Source organism: Suncus etruscus, chromosome 17 (genome assembly GCF_024139225.1).
Source record: "Suncus etruscus isolate mSunEtr1 chromosome 17, mSunEtr1.pri.cur, whole genome shotgun sequence".
NCBI lineage: Eukaryota > Metazoa > Chordata > Mammalia > Eulipotyphla > Soricidae > Suncus > Suncus etruscus.
The window spans coordinates 22,800,481-22,822,592 of NC_064864.1; the positions used below are offsets into that span (position 1 = coordinate 22,800,481).

At 47.9% G+C, this 22,112-nt stretch overlaps 2 protein-coding genes and 1 long non-coding RNA gene across 4 annotated transcripts; all 3 read right to left on the reverse strand.

Annotated features, from left to right (window-relative positions):
* Window positions 1-11,098: 11,098 nt before the first annotated feature.
* ZNF70 (zinc finger protein 70) lies at window positions 11,099-12,713 on the reverse strand. 2 transcript variants are annotated; one of them, XM_049790690.1, is made up of 2 exons: window positions 12,628-12,713; window positions 11,099-12,357 (listed from the first exon to the last, which is right to left on the reverse strand). In XM_049790690.1, the coding sequence occupies exons 1-2, from the start codon at window positions 12,653-12,655 to the stop codon at window positions 11,213-11,215; spliced, it is 1,173 nt and encodes a 390-aa protein (XP_049646647.1). In that variant the 5' UTR covers window positions 12,656-12,713; the 3' UTR covers window positions 11,099-11,212. The 2 variants fall into 2 exon arrangements, with proteins under 2 accessions (XP_049646647.1, XP_049646646.1); XM_049790689.1 differs by having other exon boundaries at window positions 11,099-12,698.
* A 1,042-nt stretch (window positions 12,714-13,755) lies between these two features.
* LOC126033779 (uncharacterized) lies at window positions 13,756-17,543 on the reverse strand. Its single transcript, XR_007504500.1, has 3 exons — window positions 17,488-17,543; window positions 17,095-17,194; window positions 13,756-13,775 (listed from the first exon to the last, which is right to left on the reverse strand). It is a non-coding gene; the product is annotated as an uncharacterized LOC126033779 (long non-coding RNA).
* Window positions 17,544-20,058: 2,515 nt separating this feature from the next.
* On the reverse strand, window positions 20,059-22,093 carry VPREB3 (V-set pre-B cell surrogate light chain 3). Its single transcript, XM_049790383.1, has 2 exons — window positions 22,048-22,093; window positions 20,059-20,369 (listed from the first exon to the last, which is right to left on the reverse strand). Exons 1-2 carry the CDS (start codon window positions 22,091-22,093, stop codon window positions 20,059-20,061), a joined length of 357 nt encoding a protein of 118 aa, XP_049646340.1.
* Window positions 22,094-22,112: the final 19 nt, after the last annotated feature.

A 22,112-nucleotide genomic window follows, 5' to 3' on the forward strand; every position in this document is an offset into this window, starting at 1 on the left:
CCCATATGGTCCCCCACGCCTGCCAGGATCTATTTCTGAGCAGACAGCCAGGAGTAACCCCTGAGCACCGCCGGGTGTGGCCCAAAAAATAAAAAAACAAAAAACAAAAACAAAAAGAAAAAAGAAAATTCCACCATTGCAAATTATTACTTGCAACAAATGCCTGCTTTTCCTAGGTTTTTTTTGAAAAGAATATATCCACAGAGGGACCAGAGTGATAATACAGTGAGTTAGAGTACTTGCCCTGCATGCAAGCAGCCCAGATTTAATCTCTGGCATTCCATATGGTCCCCCAAGCATTTCCAGGAGTCATTTCAGGAGTCATTCCTGAGTGCAGAATCAGGAATAAGACCTGAGCACCCCTGGGTATGGTCTAAAAGGTGGAAAAAAAATAAAAGAAGACTGTACCTATGGGAGAGATAGTATATTTATCACTAAGATAATAGTGTTAATAGTCAATTCCATATTATCTTCTCATATCAGAAGGTTCTAGGATATTCTCAGATATGAGGAATAAAATGATAAACTTTTTTTGGGGGTTGCACACCTGGCTCTATGCTCAGAAATCACTCCTGGCAGGCTCAGGGGACCATATGGGATGCTGGGATTTGAACTACTGTCCCTCTGCATGCAAGGCAAATGCCCTACCTCCATGCTATCTCTCTGACCCCAAAATGATAAATTTTGAGGTTGTGGAGTATTAAGTGTATAGGAATAAGGCAGCTAAGAAACTAGTAAGAGGAAAGAGTTCTGGTTCTGGACTGGTTCTGAGATTAGAACAGAAATAACATGCTCATTGACAAAAATTTCCATGCTTTCAGAAAAAGTGCTTACTTTTTTCTCAGTCTTACATTGAAAAACAAAGTAATGGGCCAGAGCGATAGCACAGAGGTAGGGTGTTTGCCTTGCCTTGCACGCTGCTGACCTGGGTCAGCAGACCTGGGTTCAATCCCTGGTATCCCATATAGTCCCTCAGGAAAAAAAAAAAAAAGATTGCCCAAGATGCTACAGGCATCCTCACCCAAAGGGAAATAGGCACCTCATTTCTCTGAGATCGGGCAAGTGTGGGACATCAGACTGTCACTCAGTGGAAATGGACTCTTCGTGCTCCTGGAGCCTGGCGCTACCTGTCAGGGTCCTGGGGAGTCTGACTGCTCTTTCTGTCTCTCACTAGGTTCTCAACTGTCTAAATAAAGGGGCATTTTCTTCTTGGCCTGCCTATAGGGCAGGGGCTCCTTCCGTCCCACTCCATCCTGCTGAGACTCACTTGGGCATCAGCAGATAGGACATGGAAACCCCTTAAGTTTCAGTTGCATGCAGAAGGTCGGTGGTTCGAATCCCGGCATCCCATATGGTCCCCTGAGCCTGCATGGAGCAATTTCTGAGCATAGAGCCAGGAGTAACCTCTGAGTGCTGCTGGGTGTGACCCAAAAAACCACACACACACACACACACACACACACACACACACACACTTGCTTTGCACATGGCAGACTCAGGTTCGATCCTCAGCACCCCCAAATGGTGCCCTAAGCCCATCAGGAGTGATCCTTGTGTGCAGAGCCAGAAATAAGTCCTAAGCACTCCTGAGTGTGGCCCAATACCTCTCACCCATAAAAGATTGTAGATAGTTAAAATTTAGTCCTCTACAGAGGATTGTATAATTAAATTATATGACTTAGTTTACAGTAGACAGACTTTTGCTTCATTCCCCCACAGCCCCATCTATGAATAGTTGGCACTCAGATTTTGCAGAACCTAGTGGGGGGGCACATTCTATCCCACATTGAGAAGCCAGGCCAAACCCCAGCATCACTCGGGGGTCAGTAAATACCGACCCCTATCTCCACTCTACCCCTGACCAGTGTGTCCCTGAACTTCCATTGAAACCTGGAACTGGGCAATATGCACCTGGTCCGGAACTTCTAGAGGGGAGACAGCGTCCTCTGGCGGCTGAGGAGGGCAAGGCAGGTTCTGGAGTGGGCAAAATTGCAAGCTTGCAAAGGGATGAAGTGGGGTTGCATCTGGGTGACTCAGAGACACAGGGGGTCCCCATCCTCGCCTCCTTGGTTCCCTTTCTAGGTGTTCACTGGAGCCCACAGGCATCAAACACTGGGCTAACAGAACAACCTCTCCCACGCGTTGGGAAAAGAGACTCAGTAAGGGAATAACAAATAACCCAAACAGAATCTAAACTGAGCTCAGAACTAAGGGAGAAGGCTGTGAAGGAACCCTGAAACAGTGGTGTAGGGAACAAGACATTCTGTTGTGGGGCCAAGATTGTGCATTGGGAAAGCCCTCTAGGATGCCTCTCAATGCCTCTAATGCCCCTCAAAGGATGGCATGGATTGGTTCTTGGGTTAGGGTCCTGATGCTCCTGGAACATCCTCTACCCTGCAGACAGACTGTAAATATTTAGGGCAGCACTAAGTGGAGAGACTATAAATGTGGCATATTCATATTAAAATGAGAAGATATCACAACCATTCTAGTCACTTCTAGACTACTCATATGGCCCCAATCTTGTCGTGGTCACAGTCTGTATTCCCTCCACCTACAGCAAACCTCCAGCCGATCAGACTTCTTTTGGTGGGATAAGCCAAACCTCATTTCTGGAGCCCGGTTTATGAGTGCTCCTGACTGAAGGAGGGGTGCAATCAGCATTAGCTGTCATCATGGATGAGAAGGCAGATAACCAGAAGAGTCCAAATACCATTCTCCTGGCCGTTACAGCATAACAGCATCCCAATGTCCCTGACAGTCAGGCCTGATCACCCCATGTCTATTCTTCACTGGAAAAATATTGTCCAGGGTGGCTAGAGGGCCATCTCTTTGTCTCTGGTGAACGTCTCTTCTCAGGAACTAAAGCCTAAAGAAGCAGAGTCCAAAGCTGTACCAGTGAGAGACAAGTGCGTGCTGGTGGATTCCCTGGCCTATAAACCCTGGTTACCCTGTGGTTTTCTTTGTGAGTTCTAGCACGACTAGTACTCCAAGAACAAAGGCTGTATTCATCCTTTCAATATCTGTGGGAGCTTGTTTTACGGCTCAACATGTTCATGCCTTTTGTTTCACACATGCTTGAAGAGAACTCTGCTCTCCGAGCATGATCCACTTGGATCAGTTATCCACATGGATAACTGTTGGATAATTTTTCTAGACTTGTTCATTCATGATCTACTCAATTCAGTGATGACAAGATGCATAAACGTCTCCATTGACTTGGGGCAGTCTTGGACCTTGGATCTCTAGCCTGGCTTGAGCTGGACTGGCTAGGACAAGGCCGACTGCAAATCTACAAAATGGCTGAGGCAAAAGGGAGGAGAAGAGCTCTTGGGGAGAAACCAATGAGAGGCAGCTACTGGACTTCCTGTGGGTACATGAGGACCAGGAAGGAGTCTGGAGTGCCTCTGTCTCTGCCTTGGTCCTGGGTAGCCTCCCAACCCATGGATCACTCCATGGTGCTATGCAGAGAAATCAGACAGAGAGACTCAGGAGTTCCACCAGCTTTATTCTTGTCCTTGATCCACACCCCTTTCTCTATAAGTGGAGGGAAGCATCCTGGGCCAGTGCTGTCCTGGAGTTGTCTGAAAACAGGACATGACACATGACAGTTTTGACAGTAACTGTAATATTAATGCTGATTCTGTTTTTCTGCTCTACTTTTTTTTTTTTTTTTTTTTGGTTTTTGGTTTTTGGGCCACACCCGGAGGTGCTCAGGGGTTACTCCTGGCTGTCTGCTCAGAAATAGCTCCTGGCAGGCACGGGGGACCATATGGGACACTGGGATTCGAACTAACCACCTTTGGTCCTGGATCAGCTGCTTGCAAGGCAAACGCCACTGTGCTATCTCTCCGGGCCCTTCTGCTCTACTTTTGAGGAGCCAGCTTTCCATTTCAATTTCTGTGGAGGCAAATACCATGAAACAAGAAGGAAAAGTCAGGAGCAGGAAACATTTTGGTCATTTGAGGGTCTTCCTGGGGCATGCACTAAGTGCTGGCAAAAAGATTAATTGTAGGATGTGTGAAGATGTGAGTCCCATGGACCAGACTAAAGGGGAGGTGCATGCAGAGACTATCATCCTCCGTGGCTCACTCCAGCTTCTCATTCTCCACTGCCACAATCCTGACCTTCCTTGGTCAACTGAACCTACCTAAAACCCAGGATGCACTGGGACAGAGGAATGGCCTGGAGCCTGGCTGTAGAATGACTGTCCTGGAGGCATTCTCCCTCTTTCACCCAGGCTCTTTTATATTATTGGGTTGATTGGTGTATTTAGGGACCACACCTGGCCCTGCTCAGGGCTTACTCTGCTCTCAGTGATCCTTCCTGGTGGTGCTCAAAGGCTCTTTAGGGTGCTAGATATGAAACCCTGGTCAATCACTTGCAAAGCAAATGCCCTGCCTCTGTGCTATCTCTCTAGCACCTGGCCCAGGGCATGTGGACACTGGTGTGGCAGGACACAAAAACTCTGGCAGAGGAAAGAGAGCCCAGAAGAGTCTGGGTGTGTGTGGCCTCCATACTGGTCTGCATAGAAACAGGAAGGGGTACCTGAGGAGGAGAGTGACCCTCTGCATATGTCAGAGTGGAAATTCCTATGAAGGACTCCCTATGAAGGGAGATCACACAAGTGGCTGGGTGGGGAACTGGTTCTGGGAGATCAGCCAGATATTTGTGGCAGAACTTGAGGGATCAGAGAATGAAAGGTTGAGAAGGTGATGGGTGCTCAATTCATGGCTCAGAGTTGAGATCTGTCAGATCACAGCAAAGGCCAGAAAATACAGAGTGGACAGAGAAGCAATTCTGATGGGAAAAAAGAGAGAGAAGAGAGTCAAGTAATAGTACAGTGGGCAAAGTGCTTGCCTTGCTTACAGCCGACCCAGGTTCAATCCCCAGCACCCCATATGGTCACCTGAGCCCATCTGGAGTGATTCCTGAGTGCAGAGCCAGGAGTAAGCCCTGAGTATCACATGGCATAGCCTAAAACAAAAATAAACAAAAAGGAAGCCACTTGTCATGCTTTCAATGCTGAAGCATCTGCTCTATAGCAGTGGGAACAGGATGACTCTGAAACCTGCTTGTCCCTCCCCTCAAAGGTGTACGAGGCACAAAGGAAGATGAGGCAGGAGGAAAGCTCACACCAGCAGACCTCAGGATGGGCCACACAGAGACGGGGGGTGCTTTAGGTATTATTTGTGAGACCCAGACAGAAGCCTCCTGGGAGCAACTGTGCCAAGCCTTTGCCATGACATACTCTTTGCTTTTCACAATTTCTGGAGTCCTAGGACAACAGAAACACAAATTCTAATGCCTTTTTCCAAGAGATGCAGCTATGTGGGGACTTAATAGGGGGTAAGCTACCACTCAGCTGCTTGTGACCCTCTTCTAAATTAAGGGGTTCCCAGTTAGATTCTGACGGAGGTTTGCAGTGGGTAGTTTGCTTAGCTTTTCTCTTGCTTCAGCCATAGGCCTTGCACGGGCCAACCCAGGTTTGATCCTATATGGTACCTTCCCCCCAGCCGACCAGAAGTGATTTCTGAGTGCAGAGCTTGACCAGGTTTGTCCCAAAACAAAGAAACAAACAAAAATGCAAACTGGAGTGACCAGAAAGGACTCTCTTCTTACCCCCCGGTTATTATGGCCTTAAGCTGTGAGAAAGGGAGATGGGAGGAGGGGATTGACCTGCAGCTAGGGTGAGGGACACAAGTGTCCTCACCTCTCCTCAAGTGACTGCAGGCCCTCTTAGAACAGGTAGGGCAGGGCTGTGACAGTTAATTATCACATCTAGAGTGTTTTCTATAAAAGCAAAACGGAGGTCACTTTTAAAGTCATGCTGAAAGGACTTCGGGGCTGAAACAGAACAATAAAGAAATATACTTCAAATCATTTAGGATGTAACAAACACTTACATACACCTTGGTTTTCACACAGATTTGTATTCCTGAAGCCCCCTGAGCGACGCAGGCTGTGAGGCAGCAGCATCATTACACCTAGTCATAGCCAAGGACCTGAAGTCAGAGGCAATGGCTTCAGAAGTGAACTGGGATGAAGCTGGAGCAGTATGGGGTGCAAGCAATAGGGTGTTTGCCTTGCACACACTAACCTAGGACAGGCCGCCATTCAAGACTCCAGTGTCCCGTATGGTCCCCCAAGCCAGGAGTAACCCCTGAGTGTCACTGGGTGTGGCCCCCAAAAAGAAAAAAAAAGTGGGTTGGGGCAGATGTGATAGTAGAGTTGGTAGGCAGTTGCTTTGCACTTGGTCCACCCACCTTCCATCCTCAGCATCCCATATGGTCCCAAGAGCACCACCTGAAGTGATTCCTGAATGCAAGACCAGGGGCAAGCCCTCAGCACTGCCAGGTGTGGCCTCAAAACAAAAACCAAAGAACCAACAAAATAAATGGAACTTCTGATGTAAGCAAGACAGAGAGTAAGGGATGGGGAAAAATGAGGAAGACCTTTTAGGTTAAATGAGGAAATGTATATTAAAAAATTAAGAGGGATGAAAATAAATGATGCCTAAATCTACGAAATAATGTTAACAGAAGTTCTTACACAAAATATAACTCAGAAAACAAAATACAATTTGCTGTTTATAAGTTATATATAATAAATACACAAAAGTTTTAAATAAAATGCTGAGGGATTTTTTTTATATAAAACAAAGGCTTCAATTGTGATTTTTGAAAAGGTCACAGAACAAAGAAGGCACTAAATGGCAGTTTTTCAATATATCATTATTAAATATATATGCCCCCAATATAATGGTAATATTGATAGAATACCCTGCTATTTCTTATCAAGGATTTGAGGGAACAACACTCTTATAAGCAACAAATTTAAGTGAAACTGAAATTCACAAAAGGAAAAAACACAGAATCAAGACTACAATCATATCAGGTAAATAAACATGAACTATTTTGGGATCAATGAACCCTTACTAAAATAAGGTGAATGTTTTGGGTCTAATTAGAAAAAAAAAAGAACCTCATAGACCAAAGTACCTACATTTATTTAAAATATTAAAAAAAATACTACTGGGCCCGGAGATAGCGCAGGCGTTTGCAAGGCGTTTGCCTTGCAAGCAGCCGATCCAGGACCAAAGGTGGTTGGTTCGAATCCCGGTGTCCCATATGGTCCCCTGTGCCTGCCAGGAGCTATTTCTGAGCAGACAGCCAGGAGTAACCCCTGAGCACCGCCGGGTGTGGCCCAAAAACCAAAAAAAAAAAAAAAATACTACTAACTATATCAAAATAGCTACTACCAGAAATGCAAATTAGCCAGGAAAAAATAAAACATGCAGTTTGACAAAAATCTAATTAGTAAACAAAGAGTTGGAGCTTTGATAACACTCAGCATCTGCCGTAAGAATAAAAGAGGCAGGGGGTGGGGGAGAGAATAAAAGAGGCACATATGTTGCCCGAGCACACGTGTAATTGCTGTGTGAATGCGGTACCTAAGTACATATGCTGCTCACATGGCCCCTCTTTGAGATATGTAATACCAGGCTCTCATACGTTAACACTGGGATGTGTAGTGGGCTCTCTCCACTTTGGAGAAGCCTGTATTCTCTCTTAAGCACATTGTATCTTATCTCTCTCCCTGCCTCCTTTATTTCTCAATAAACTTGTTATATAAAAAGAAAGAGGCAGGGCCCGGAGAGATAGCACAGCGGTGTTTGCCTTGCAAGCAGCCGATCCAGGACCAAAGGTGGTTGGTTCGAATCCCGGTGTCCCATATGGTCCCCCGTGCCTGCCAGGAGCTATTTCTGAGCAGACAGCCAGGAGTAACCCCTGAGCACTGCCAGGTGTGGCCCAAAAACCAAAAAAAAAAAAAAAGAAAAGAAAAGAGGCTTGGAGAGATAGCACAGTGGTAGGGTATTTGCCTTGCAAGTAGCCGATCCAGGATGGATGGTGGTTTGAGTCCCGGCATCCCATATGATTCCGTGCCTGCCAGGAAAGAATTCTGAGCACAGAGCCAGGAGTAACCCTTGAATGACATCGGGTGTGACCCAAAAACCATAAAAGAGAAACAAGGAAATAGAGCAAGAAAGAAAGAAGAGAGAGAAAGAGGGGCCAGTGAGGTGGCGCTAGAGGTAAGGTGTCTGCCTTGCAAGCGCTAGCCAAGGAAGGACCACGGTTCGATACCCCAGTGTCCCATATGGTCCCCCTAAGCCAGGGGCAAAAATGAGCGCTTAGCCAGGAATAACCCCTAAGCATCAAACAGGTGTGGCCCCAAAAACCAAAAAAAAAAAAAAAAAAGAAGAAGAAGAACAGAGAGAAAGACAGAAAAAAAAGGATATGACAAAAACAAACAATTAAATTCAAGGGATATTAAAATATTAGCAGGAAGCTCTCTTTATCATTACAATGAGAACCTAAATTGTTTTAAGTAGAGAATAAAATGAAGAGAATTTGAGCAGAAATAGGTTCTGCTCATGCTTTCCAAGAGCAAAGCACCTATTTTGACCATGATTATGAGAACCAACCAACTTTAGCAAGATGGCTTTCATCCTGTCATATGAATTGCCAAAGAAAGCAGCTTTGGGGGAGGATAAAGTACATATTCCTAAATGCGAGAAAAGCATAGGAATAGAGAGAGGCTGGGAGTTGAGAGGGCACCTAGACACCTGAACTCCGTGTGGCTGGGTCGAAGCAGTGAGTCAGGTTGACTGGAGTGAGCAAGAAATCTCCCAGAGGCTGGGTCTGAGGAGGGCAGTGACATATGCACAAATGCTCTGACAAAATCAATTTGGCAAAAGGTGGGCAGGAGCATAAGGAGAGTGGCACAGGATAACTGCCTTAGAAGGCCATGTCTGGACAAGGCTAAGGAAGAATGGGGGCTGTCCAGGAGGTGCTGTTCTACCATCCACCCAAGCAGGTGGATTCCTGGTTACCATTCCTGATTACCATTCCTGGTAAATGGATGATGGTCACCTGCTATTATCCTGAGCACCAGCTGATCCAGCCAGTCTGGGAGGGGGTACAGCAGGACCCTGGAATGGCATCAAATGTCTTACATACACACCTTGTGGCCCACACCTACTTATTAAAACTCTGCCAGGGCAGGGAGTGTGGTCCCGGGTAGAGCATATGCCTTGTAGGTGCACAGCCATTACATGTCCCCTTGCCTGGACAGACTCTGCCAGCCCACCTGGACAGGGCCCCTACAACTAATACAAAAATAATAATTAAATTTATCTGGTTTACCATGCTCCACTTGCTAAGTCACATGGTGATTTCCTTTTTTTTTTTAAATTCAGCAAAACTACACCTAATCATCAAGTTGATATTCTAAAATAACCAGAGGTTTCAGCCATAAACTAATGGAACTTCAAAATAGCTCACAATGGCAACTCTTCCACCACTAGTTCTAGGGAAAGTCAGCAGAGAATAGAAGAGAACCTGTCGTGGGGCCCTGCCACCAACATCCACATGAACAGTGAATAGTGAGCAGCTCCTCCCTGTCTCATTCATTCTTGAGAGACTGATAGGAGTTTCCAGCCCTGCAGTCAGAAAAACGGGCCAGAGACCTGTCTTGGGGATGCTCACAGCTTGGCTTTGTGGTGATGCTGGGCTTTCCCTGGGGAGCTGTGAACACTCTGCACTGATCCTGACATGACATGGACTTGGGTTCTTCAGCAAACACCAGCAGAGAGCTTCAGAGCAGAGAGGTCCAGTGATAGTGAAAAGAACCGTAGGGAGCCTAGGAGACCCCTAGTAGAATGAGTTTTTTTCTGCAAACAAGATGGGAACACTTTTCATGTTTGGGGAAGGCTTTTCAGGGTGAGGTAGGGGTTACTCTGGTGGCTAACTCAGTTACCAGGATGCAGTCATACATGGTCTGGTTTTGAAGAGGGGCCTTGTACCAATCCTCAAAGTGTGCAGCCAGGTCCCTCTCCCCATCTTATGGAGGGGGACATGGAGAGTTGGGGGCTCCCTCTAGGTCACAAAGAAAGGGGAGGCAGAGCTGACTTAAAGTGGGCCTCAGATGGATCCATCCTGCTTCCCACACCCCTGGTACTGTCGGGTACACTGCAGCTGCAAACCCGGCAGGTCACAAATAGACCTGGCTAATGTCAGAGGCTCGCTTTGGTCTTTAGGTCCTATGGGAGTTTCTTCTGAGGGGCCATGGGTGGAGTCAGAACTGGCCATCTTTTTTTTTTTTTTTTTGGCTTTTTGAGTCACACCCAGTGTTGCTCAGGGGTTACTCCTGGCTGTCTGTTCAGAAATAGCTCCTGGCAGGCACGGGGGACCATATGGGACACCGGGATTCGAACCAACCACCTTTGGTCCTGGATCGGCTGCTTGCAAGGCAAACGCCGCTGTGCTATCTCTCCGGGCCCAGAACTGGCCATCTTAATTCCTCTGTCTTACACAACCAAACCCCTACCTCACCGGAATACAGCCCTGTGTCAGGAAACTGCCCACACTCCAAACCAGAATAGAAAGGAAGCAACTTCCCCAGGCCAGCCAGGTGGCTCAATGGTAGAACACAGCCCTTGATGTGAGAGGCCCTGAGTTTGATCCTCTGTATTGCAGAGGCTTGGCCCCAACTCCAGAACTAATCCCTGTCAGACCTCTCTTCCCTTCATTCCATGAGATCTGTTTTGCTATCCCTAGCTGTACTTAAACCAAGCAGATTATGTTTAAACAAAGAGTCAGTTACTTTCGAATGCATTTTCTTGGAAGGATTTGGACTATTCTATAAAAAGTACCCAACTTCGGGGCTGGGAAGGTGGCGCTAGAGGTAAGGTGTCTGCCTTACAAGCGCTAGCCAAGGAACGGACCGCGGTTTGATCCCCCGGCGTCCCATATGGTCCCCCCAAGCCAGGGGCGATTTCTGAGCACATAGCCAGGAGTAACCCCTGAGCGTCAAACGGGTGTGGCCCAAAAACCAAAAAAAAAAAAAAAAAAAAAGTACCCAACTTCAACCTAACTTAAAGAGGTCATCTGACATTTACAAGACTTTAATTCAACTTCCCTGTGATTTTTTTTTCCTTCTTCTGGATTTTGGAATAAGCAAGTAAGAGGGTGAAAAATAAGTCAAATGTGAGGATGAAAGAGAAAACTCAAAGCCGGCTCTCTATCCTGAGCTTTTTCTGAAGCTTTCTCGCTGCTGCTCCTCCTGCCTCACCCCACCCTGTGCTGGGTGGAAACAGCTGGCCAGGGCTACACAGAGCCTTGATGCTACTATGGGTGTTGTTGGAGAACTCTTAGCTTGGCTCTTTCCCCTTTAGCTCTGTGTCAGGAAAGTGAGTCACAGGACTTAGACCCAAGCAGTCTGGCAAAGGTGCTTTCTGGGACAGTCTTTCAGGCTCTTCCCCAGCATGAATTTTCTGATGTCGAATAAGGTGTGAGCTTCCCCGGAAGGACTTGCCACACTTATTACACTCGTAAGGTTTCTCTCTGGTGTGGGTTTTATAGTGTTCGATGAGGGCCGATCTGTGACGGAAGGCCTTGCCACACTCGTTACAGGAGTAGGGTTTCTTGCCCGTGTGGATTCGCTGGTGCTGAATCAGGGCAGAGCTCTGGCAGAAGGCCTTCCCACACTGGCTGCACTCATAGGGTTTTTCCCCAGTGTGGATCCGCTGGTGCTCAATGAGGGAGGAGCTCTGGCTGAAGGCTTTCCCACACTTGTGGCATTTATAGGGCTTCTCCCCAGTGTGAGTCTTCCGATGTTCAATGAGATTGGAGCTTTGGCTGAAGGCTTTCCCACACTCTTCGCACTTGTACGGTTTCTTCCCCGTGTGAATCCTCTGGTGTCGGATGAGATGGGACCTGTGACAGAAAGCTTTCCCACAGAGATTGCACTCATGAGGCTTCTTCAGGCTGTGGATTTTTCTGTGCTGGCTCAGGCCGGAACTATGATTAAAGGATTTCCCACATTCTTTACACTGGTAAGGTTTCTCTCCCGTATGAATTCGTTCGTGCTTTCGAAGACTTGAACTCCGACTGAAATCTTTCCCACATTCCCTGCACTCATAAGGTCTCTTCCCAGTGTGGGTTTTCTGGTGTTGTGTGAGGGCTGAGCTCTGGCGAAAAGCTTTTCCACATTCCTGGCATTCATAGGGCTTCTCCCCAGTGTGGATAATCTGGTGTCTGAGGAGGTGTGAGCTCTGGCTGAAGGCCTTCCCGCACTCACAGCACTCATAGGGTTTTTCCCCAGTATGAATTACCAGGTGTCTGAGGAGGTGTGAGCTCTGGCTAAAGGCCTTTCCGCATTCCCGACATCCATAGGGCTTGGCTGCTTGTGTGGTTCTATGAGGCTGGTGAGGTCCTGAGTTGACACTGCCTGTCTTCTCATCTTCCTCTTGACTGGGTTCTCCTCCACCATCAATTATCTGACATGAACTAAGGTCTGATTTGGGAAGGAAAGTTTGGTCAAATATTTCATCATCCTGGGATCTGTTTATAGGGGACAAAGTCTGATGCTCAACAGGGCTTGTGCACAGGCTAAAATTGCCCTCATAATCATTGGGTTCTTCTTCTTGTTCCCCAAGAGGGATCTCCTTATAGATAATAGCCATTTGTCCTAAACCCCTTTCCTGAAGAAAAGGGTCCCCCAAGTCCTCTTCTGAGAAAAGTTCTTGTTGCATCTCCAATCCATCCTCAAACACAAAAGTCTCACCAAGATGGGTTGCTGAAGGAATCTCCATTGGGAATCTGCTATCATCCCCAATGACTAGTTCTTTAAACGATATTCTTCTTTGGAACAGACCTGAAAGGAAAAATAGGGTCATTGTCAAGTTGGAGAATGAAGCTTCCTGAGCCTGAGTCTATGGAAGGGGTCTCAAACTCACGGCCTGCGGGCAGTTTGCGGTCCTCCGTACAACATTTTGTGGCCCTGCCCTAGAGGAATCTTTTTTTGTTTTGTTTTGATTTAGTTGTTTTGGTCACACCCCACAACGTTCAAGGCTTATGACTGACTTTGCACTCAAGGACCACCTCAACTTTGCCTCCTGCGGCCCCCAGGTAAATTGAGTTTGAGACCCCTGGTCTATGGTTTAACCACAGAATAGGACTAAAGCACATCTGGCCCCTGAGGTTACTCAATGAGGGTTAGAGACAGATTTGACTTCCCAGAAACAAGAAAAACAAAAGCACATATAAAGACAAGTATAAGAAAAACAGGAGGACTCAGGGTGCGAGTCTCAAAAGAATGAAGATATTCAAATGTGTGGGTTAGATGGGCTTGATAGTAAAGCAGGCCTTGCACATGGCCAACCCGGGCTGATCCCTGGCATCCCATCTGATCCCCTGAGCACCTCCAGAAATACTTCCTGAGCACAGAGCCAGAATTAATTCCCTAAGTATCACTGAATAACACCCTTCTCCCCACAAAAAAAGAAGCATCGACTAGATTAATAGTGGAACCACTGGAAAAAGACTAAGATTCAGACTTGCAGAGGAGTGGGAAAGGGGCTCCCTGGAAACAGAGAACTCAGACTGTCTATACCAGTTTAGCCCTGTGGCCTCTAGCCAGGGGTCTCAGTAGCACCCTGTGAATCTGCTTAGATTATCTCCCTGCTCATCTCTCACTGCCCTGTTTAGTTCCTGAGATCCCTGGCTCTCCATTATTGCCATTCCACAGCTTACATCTCAGTGGAAGAACCCCAGTACTACCCCCACTCCCACCCTGCCTAACTAATCACCTACCTCCAGTTTTTGCTCTTTCCTCTGGTTCCTTGCACCAATGTGAAGCACAAAAAGCATATGACAGATCACATTATTCTTCCTTTTTTTTTGTTTGTTTTTTGTTTTGTTTTAGGGTCACACCTTGTAGTACACAGGAATTTTTTTCCTGGCTCTGTGCTCTTATTCCTGGTGCGCTTCGGGGACCACACTACTCCTTGTACTATCACTCCGGTTCCATCATTCCCCTTTTAAAAATCTTACAGAAATCAACTCCTTCACAAGGCCCCTTCAGATCTATCTCTTGCCTCTAGCTTCCACAGACTCCTACTCTTCCAGTTCAAGCACTCAGTGGCATCACTTTCTTCCCCTGTCAGAATTCACTCCTCCAGACAGCCAAGAGCTCATCTTTCCAAACTATCCAAATCATTCAGTCAGACTCCAACAATCATAGGCAGACATTCTCAGTGTCCCATAGACCTGGCCAAGAGCTCCTCACAGCAATCAACTCTCTGGAGCACACACACATCAATTGAGGGGACTCAAGCCCTGACCACCACTACCTCCCTCTGTACCTTCATTTTGAATGCTCCATGCCTCCCATACTTCAGCACAAGAGGACAATCTCTACATACATATCTGCTGACCGAATACATAATTGAATAAGGGAAAATCTTTGGTTTTTGTTAGAACTGAGGGGCGCGGAGAGATAGCACAGCGGCGTTTGCCCTGCAAGCAGCCGATCCAGGACCAAAGGTGGTTGGTTCGAATCCCGGTGTCCCATATGGTCCTCCGTGCCTGCCAGGAGCTATTTCTGAGCAGACAGCCAGGAGTAACCCCTGAGCAACGCCAGGTGTGGCCCAAAAAACAAAAACAAAAACAAAAAAAAAAAAAAAAAGAACTGAGCGTCAGTCTCCTCTTCTCCCTCTAGAGAACTCTTTAATTCAAATAAAACAGTTGCTACGAGAGATAAATAAAAATACTACAAAGAGAGCACCAAAAGATTTTAATAAATCAGACAAGAGGTGAGCTGTTTCAATGAGAGGGCCATTTAAAAAAGAATTTAGAGCACTCCACTCAGAGTCCCCATCTTACTATGGTGGTCCCTGAGAACTCCATTCAGAACTATCAGTGCAGATTTCAGGTGACATGATAAAGATAACAGTTTCTTTTTCTTTTTTTAGTTTTTGGGTCATACCCGGCAGCACTCAGGGGTTACTCCTGGCTCTATGCTCAGAAATCGCTCAGGGTACCATATGGGATGCCGGGATTCGAACCACCAACCTTCTGCATGCAAGGCAAATACCTTACCTCCATGCTATCTCTCTGGCCTCATAACAACAATTTCTAATGATTGAGCAGCTCCTACCTGCTAAGCACTGTTTGATTTTTTTTGTTTGTTTGTTTTTTTGTTTTTTGGGCCACACCCGTTTGACGCTCAGGGGTTACTGCTATGAGCTCAGAAATCGCCCCTGGCTTGGGGAGACCATATGGGACGCCGGGGGATCGAACCGCGGTCCGTCCTACGCTAGCGCTTGTAAGGCAGACACCTTACCTCTAGCGCCACCTTCCCGGCCCCGATTTTTTTTTTTTTACAAGTAGATCTTAACTCAATCCTTTGACTCCGGTGGAAGATATTATCCTTATGCTGAACCATAGAGAGTAACTGACTCAAAGAGAAATAGTCATGACATTACTATTTGGAAATAGATTTTTAGTGCATTTGTAGTCAGTCAGCAGTAAGAGTAAGCATGAAAAACAGCACATGGAGACCAGGGAGGCAGCTCAAAGAATGGAGCACAGGTACAAGGATCAAGGCCCTTGGAGCCAGAATGATAGCACAGCGGTAAGGCATTTGCCTTGCACGTGGCCAACACAGGATGAACCCCAGTTCGAATTCTGGCATCCCAAATTTCCCAGAGACTGACAAAGCAACTTCTTAGCACAGAGCCAGGAATAACCCCTGAGCGCCGCTGCCGGGTCTGACCCAAAAAACAAACAAACAAACAAAAAGAATCAAAGTCCATTCCTGGAGCACTGGTAGGTATAGCTCCAGTGGTCCACAGCACTGCTGGGCCCAAACAGTGCCACATCACAGGGATCCAGTGCTGAACACAATTGGGTGAGTATCAACAGGAGTGGTCCTCAGTCCCGCTGAGCAAATAGGGAGGCTCCAAGGAGAAAGGGGACGCATAGAACTAGAGTGTTCTCAAAATTTATCCACAGCCTTTTGTTTGTTTGTTTGTTTGTTTTTGGGTCACACCTGGTGGCACTCAGGGGTTACTCCTGGCTCTGTGCTCAAAAATCGCTCCTGGCAGGCTTGGGGGACCATATGGGATGCAGGGATTTGAACCATCATCCATCCTGGGTCAGCTGCATGCACGGCAAACGCCCTACCACTGTGCTATTTCTCCAGCCCTGTCATCCACAGATTTAACTCCCTTTGCCTCCCTTCTTCTTCAGCAGTCCATAATCTCTCATCTTTCATTTCTTCCCTCAACCTCACCAAACCCTCCACTCACTATTTCAGCTAAGTCTTGCTTTACTTTTACTACTTCTGATGCAATTTATAGCATATCTACATTGGATTCCTTCAACTAACTCTGACAAGTAGTAAGCCCCACTTCCTATCTTACAGTTCACAGATGCTATGCTATGCTATATGTAGCTATACTATGCTACAGTTCACAGACCACCAATCTTCCCCACCAATCCCTCCTGCAGCGCTGACTCTTGACAAGAAAAATCACCAACTGCCATGGATGGCACCAAAACATCTTTCCAGCTTCCTGTTTCAGCTGGGATCTCAGGGCTTGCTCTGGGATCCAGTGACCTCCTTACTGCCAAAGCCTTCTCTTCTCCACTCCAACTTTCCCAGCCCATCTGGCTCAGCTGATGAATACCTCTGGTTCCAACCCCTTCATTTAAGAGGTTGCAAATTGGCAGCCAGGGATCCTGCCACAGCCATGCTCTGCGTGGCTCTCAGAGACCTGGTTTTTTTCCTCTTTTTTTGTGTGCTTCAACTGCCAGCCTTGCAAACCCAGTAGCTTTCTGTCTTTCCTCTAGAAAACGCTGGAAAGAGGCCGGAGAGATAGCGTGGAGGCAAGGCGTTTGCCCTGCATGCAGAATGATGGTGGTTCGAATCCTGGCACCGCATATGGTCCCCTGAGCCTGCCAGGAGCAATTTCTGAGCTTAGAGCCAGGAGTAACCCCTGAGCGCTGCTGGGTGTGACCCCAAAACAAAACAGAACAAAAAAGAAAACGCTGGAAGATAGATCATGAGGCAGACCCTGCACTTGCTGGCATCATGCTTACCTAGCAGTACCTCAAGCCTTGAGTTTGCACCCTCCCCAATCCACACCCCCCCTTTCTTTTTACCCACCCATCCCACTTTTATGCCCCTGCTCTCTCCCTGAGTGCCTGTAGCTTGCAGCCCCTTCCCCAGCCACCTGTTAAACCTTACCTTTTCCAAATTTCCCTCCCTAAAGGGTTTTTCTTGCCAGGGAACCATCTCCACTTTGCTTGCCCAAAGTTGACAATCCTTTCTCTTGTCCCCAGCAATGCTTGTTTGTATCTTGTTTGATCCAAAAAATAAAAAATAATAAAATAAAGACCCTTAAAGTCGGAAATTCTGGGCTTCCCACTTTCTCTAGGCCTTCATGGGGCTCTTCCTGAACCCCTTCATCCTTCAAGGACCTCCAGAGCATGGGGGCCTGGTCGACCCTCAGTCCATCAGGGTCTCCAAGCTGGAGGCCCTGAGTGATCACACCCACATCACATGCCCACCCAGACTGCGATGCCAGCGCCCCACAGGCTTCCCACCCAAGGGACCGAAGTGATGGGGTTGCTCACACACATTCACTCACCTGCAGCTAGGCGGGGCCGCTCACCTGGGCCGGGGGCGGGGCCGCTCGCGAAAGGGGCGGGGCCACATCTGCTCTGCTCCAACCCGGGGCCGGCGTGGCCTCGTTCTGAAGCTGCTACTGACGCCGAGCCCTGCTACTGAGTCCGGAGCCCCGCCCCCTGGCTGGTCGCTCGCTCGTTCGCTGGCACTTCCGGGACCGCTCTAGGCGGCGCGGAGGTCCCGGCGTCTCGCTGTTTCCGGCCGGCTTGGGTGTCGCAGCTGCGCTTAGCTAGAGCTTGGTGGGAGAATGCGGTTGGGGTGGGGGGAAACCAATGGTTGCAGTGGGTGCAGGTTGGCACCATAGCGTAGTGGTGGGCACGGGAGAGGCAGAGAGATTGGTTAGGTTGGGGGAACCAATGCTTGCAGTGGCTGGAGGAGAGAGACAGAGAGAAAGAGAGAGAGACAGAGAATGATTGGTATTGGTAAGGTTGGGGGGAAGAGAGATTGATAAGGTTGGGGGGACCAATGCTTGCAGTGGCTGCAAGAGAGAGAAAGAGACAGAGACAGAGAGAGATTGGGATTGGTAAGGTGGGGGGAACCAATGCTTGCAGTGGCTGCAGGTTGCCACCAAAGCTCAGTAGTGGGAGAGAGAGAGACAGACAGACAGAGACAGACAGAGAAACAGGGAGACACACAGAGAGATTGTTAAGTGGTAAGGTTGGGGGGGACCAATGCTTGCAGCGGCTGCAGGTTGTCACCAAAGTGCAGTGCAGTGTTGGAGGAGGGAGAGAGAGAGAGAGAGAGAGAGACAGAGAGACAGAGAGAGAGACAGAGAGACAGAGAGAGACAGAGACAGAGAGAGAGAGAGAGAGAGAGAGAGAGAGAGAGAGAGAGAGAGGAGAGAGAGCCTGATTCCATGGTAACAGACATTGACGTAAGGCCCCTTTTATCTTTATTTCCCATCCTACACTCAAATGGGACATCCAAGCCCACCGATGGTCTCCCTTCATTCATTTCCAACTCTTATCTGAAGGTCACATTTCTATAGGCCTACAAGCTAATAAAGGGAGTATACAGAAAGCTAATAAGCATTTTAAGCAGTTTAGCAGAAAGAAAAAAAAAGCAGAAACTTTCATGAGGAAAGCAGAAATCCCAGGGTCCCAAACTACAGGCCATTAGAGCACCGAGATCTTAAGGAAAGGAGTTCTCAGAGCTAGGGTGTTGGCGTCTGTAAAAAGGTTTAGACGTTAGCGTGTCTGGACTGCTCGGACAAATACTGCACCTGGTCACTGATTTTTCTTTATTATATAGTATGTGATTACATCATTGTTTCAAAACGCGCATGCAGGAGGATTACATAAATCGCTGTCATTATCTTCAAGGGCAAAACACTAAGAAATCATAGTGGTGCGTAGGGAGTACATCAAGGCACCATCCCATTGCTGTTAGGATGGCAGTCTGCAAAATTTCCCAGGAAGTGAAGGATTTGTCCCCAGCTACTTCTGTATTTTTCTACAGCCTGCATGGGGAGTTTTCAGAACCCAGCTGGAGTCCAGCCTCCCTGAGATACCCTGGTCCTGCCTGCCTAGCTGCCCTCTACAGAGACTGAAATGAGGGACAGGGGCCCAGGGAAATCAGGGTTAAGTGGTCGAGTACACCAGTATGCAGCATCTGCAGAATGTTGTGCAGATCTGAGGCCCTCCCTGGGGTCTGAGAGAGAAGACATGAGGGTCACTGAGTGCCCTGCCCCATGCCAAAAACTCAGCTCTGCTGCTGCTTGATGCCAAAATTTGCCCCCCATCCCTCCCTCCCACAACTCAGAGCCCCTTAGGCACTTTCTGCTCTGCCCCTGGCCATTAGAGCACCCACCCCCCTCTCTCAGTGGCCCCATAGACATTCAGCCCTACCTCCTTACTCTTCCCCCAAGCAGCCTGGGCTCCATGGGGACTCAATTCAGTTACAAAGAGCACTGATCTATAGCCAGGCATGCATGATGAGTGGCATGAGAGCTGGTTCCTTTTTCTCTCTCAAACATTTCTCTCACAGGCAGGTCAGGAGACCAGAGTGAACCTCTGGGGACCTGTGGGGAGGCTGGACCCCACTTCAGGAGCTCAGGTGCTTCCTCTTCTGCTAACCCCCCCAGAATTCCTACCCCGCCACTTTCAGCACACGTGTACCCACACACCACATAGATAATCACTTTTTCCGTAGGAATTTCTTGGTCGTCAGTAAAGTCATTGTTGATACAATAAATATTATCAACCTTTTTCACAGAGGGGAAATACAGTCTCAGAAAGCATGAGAGAGGGGAGCCAAAGCAATAACATAGCAATAGAGTATTTGCCTTGCTCAGCCGACTTGAATGGACCCAGGTTTTATCCCCTATATCCCATATGGTTCTCCAGCCTTCCAGGGGCAATTTCTGAGTACAGAAGCCAGGAGTAATCAATCCCCTGAGAGTAGTGCTGAGTGTGGCCCAAAACTCCCCTCACCAAAAAATTAAAAGAGAGAAAATGAGGGAGGGGCCCACAGTGAAGGACAGGAGCAGGCAGCAGATATGTCACCAAACCCTATGCCTAGGACCTAAAAGCCCACAGCACAGTAATAGTCTGCATCATCCTCTGGCTGCACAGGGCTGATGGTCAGGATGCAGGCATTGTGGGCTGCATCCATGGCTGCCGAGAAACGGTCAGGGGTGCCAGGGGCCCGGTGGTGGTCCTCTGCAGAGCGGTAGTAGAAGAGGTAACGAGGGGCACTGCCCACACGCTGCTGATACCAGGACACTCCATAGTCTCCAATGGTGACATGGCTGGGACTGAGCGTGCAGGAGAGTTGGGCCACTTGGCCTGGGAAAACCAGCAGTTCTTTGACCTGGTTCAGGGACAGCTGGGAATCTGAGACAGAGAGATGCATTTAAGCCTGGCTTGCGCTCATCCTCCTGTCCCTGGCCCCTGCAAGTTTGGTCAGACTCTAACGGGGTTCGTAGCCCAGTATCTCCCCTAAGGATCTAAGTTAGGTAGAGGGAAAGGGATGCATCCACATTCTCTGCTGCCCACCCGAACCTCCTAAAATTCCCAATAGTGTTGATCACACTGATTTTTCCAAACCCTGGCGACAGCTTTGCCACCCCCAAGAAGCGTCATGGGCTTCCCACCCTTCAGTTCAATCTCAAGCAATGTCTTTTTTTTTTGGGGGGGGGTGTTGGTTTTTAGGCCACACCCTGTGACACTCAGGGCTTACTCCTGGCTATGTGCTTAGAAATAGCTCCTGATGGGGGCCGGAGAGATAGCATGGAGGTAAGGCGTTTGCCTTTCATGCAGGAGGTCATCGGTTTGAATCGAGGCGCCCCATATGGTCCCCTGTGCCTGTCAGGAGCAATTTCTGAGCCTGGAGCCAGGAATAACCCCTGAGCACTGCCGGGTGTGACCCAAAAACCACAAAAAAAAAAAAAAAAAAAAAAAGAAATAGCTCTTGATGGGCCCGGAGAGATAGCACAGCGACGGCCGATCCAGGACCAAAGGTGGTTGGTTCGAATCCCGGTGTCCCATATGGTCCCCCGTGCCTGCCAGGAGCTATTTCTGAGCAGACAGCCAGGAGTAACCCCTGAGCAATTCCGGTGTGACCTAAAAACCAAAAAAAAAAAAAAAAAAATAGCTCCTGGCAGGCTCGGGGGACCATATGGGATACCAGGATTCGAACCACCCTTCTGCATGCAAGGCAAACACCCTACCACTGTGCTAGCTATCTCTCTGGCCCCAATCTCAAGCAATTTGATGAAACCTCACAATGGTCCTCAAACTATGGCCTGCGGGCCACATATTGTTTTTATTCCCATTTTATTTCTTCACTTCTAAATAAGATATATGCAGTATGCATAGAAATTTGTTCATAATTTTTGTTTTTACTATAATCTGGCCCTCCAACAGTCTGAAGGACAGTGAACTGGCCCCCTGTTTAAAAAGTTTGAGGACCCCTGCAAGAATATCCCTAATGGGGCTGGTGAGGTGGCGCTAGAGGTAAGGTGTCTGCCTTGCAAGCGCTAGCCAAGGAAGGATCGCAGTTCAATCCTCCGGTGTCCCATATGGTCCCCCCAAGCCAGGGGCAATTTCTGAGCGCTTAGCCAGGAGTAACCCCTGAGCATCAAACAGATGTGGCCTAAAAAACCAAAAACCAAAAAAAAAAAATATATCTCTACTAATAAAAATAATAAATTTAAAAAATGTAAAAATAGAATATCCCTGATATGCTGTGGAATAAGAACCTGCCCATACCAGCTTCCCTTTGACAAACTCAAAATGGAAAACTCAAAGCAGTTCAAGTCCCTTTCTCCTCAGAGATCTCAGAACCCAGAGGACCTCCAGCTTTCTAGTCACAAATGAGGAAAATGAGACCCACACAGAAGTGACTTGGCCCAGGTATAGGACAGTTTCTTCCTGCCAGTTCTCCCCTCCACCTCAATCCCCTCTAGAATGTTCTCCCTACCACAGCAATCTGCTTCCTTGAGCAGGCTTTCTGGAATAGTGTTGTTCCCTATGCCACCTCTTGGGTGAGTCAGAACCCTAGAAAACTCACCTGCTAAAAGGGCCCCAGTCAAGAGCATCAAACACCAGTAGGCCATGGCCAAGGCAGCAGCAGGC

Coding starts and splice junctions, on each gene's coding strand:
- ZNF70 (XM_049790689.1), bottom strand. CDS start 12,655: ATGGAGATTCCTTCAGCAACCCATCTTGGTGAGACTTTTGTGTTTGAG.
- VPREB3 (XM_049790383.1), bottom strand. CDS start 22,093: ATGGCCTACTGGTGTTTGATGCTCTTGACTGGGGCCCTTTTAGCAG. Junction 20,370..22,047: donor GACTGGGGCCCTTTTAGCAG/GTGAGTTTTCTA, acceptor TCTCTGTCTCAG/ATTCCCAGCTGTCCCTGAAC.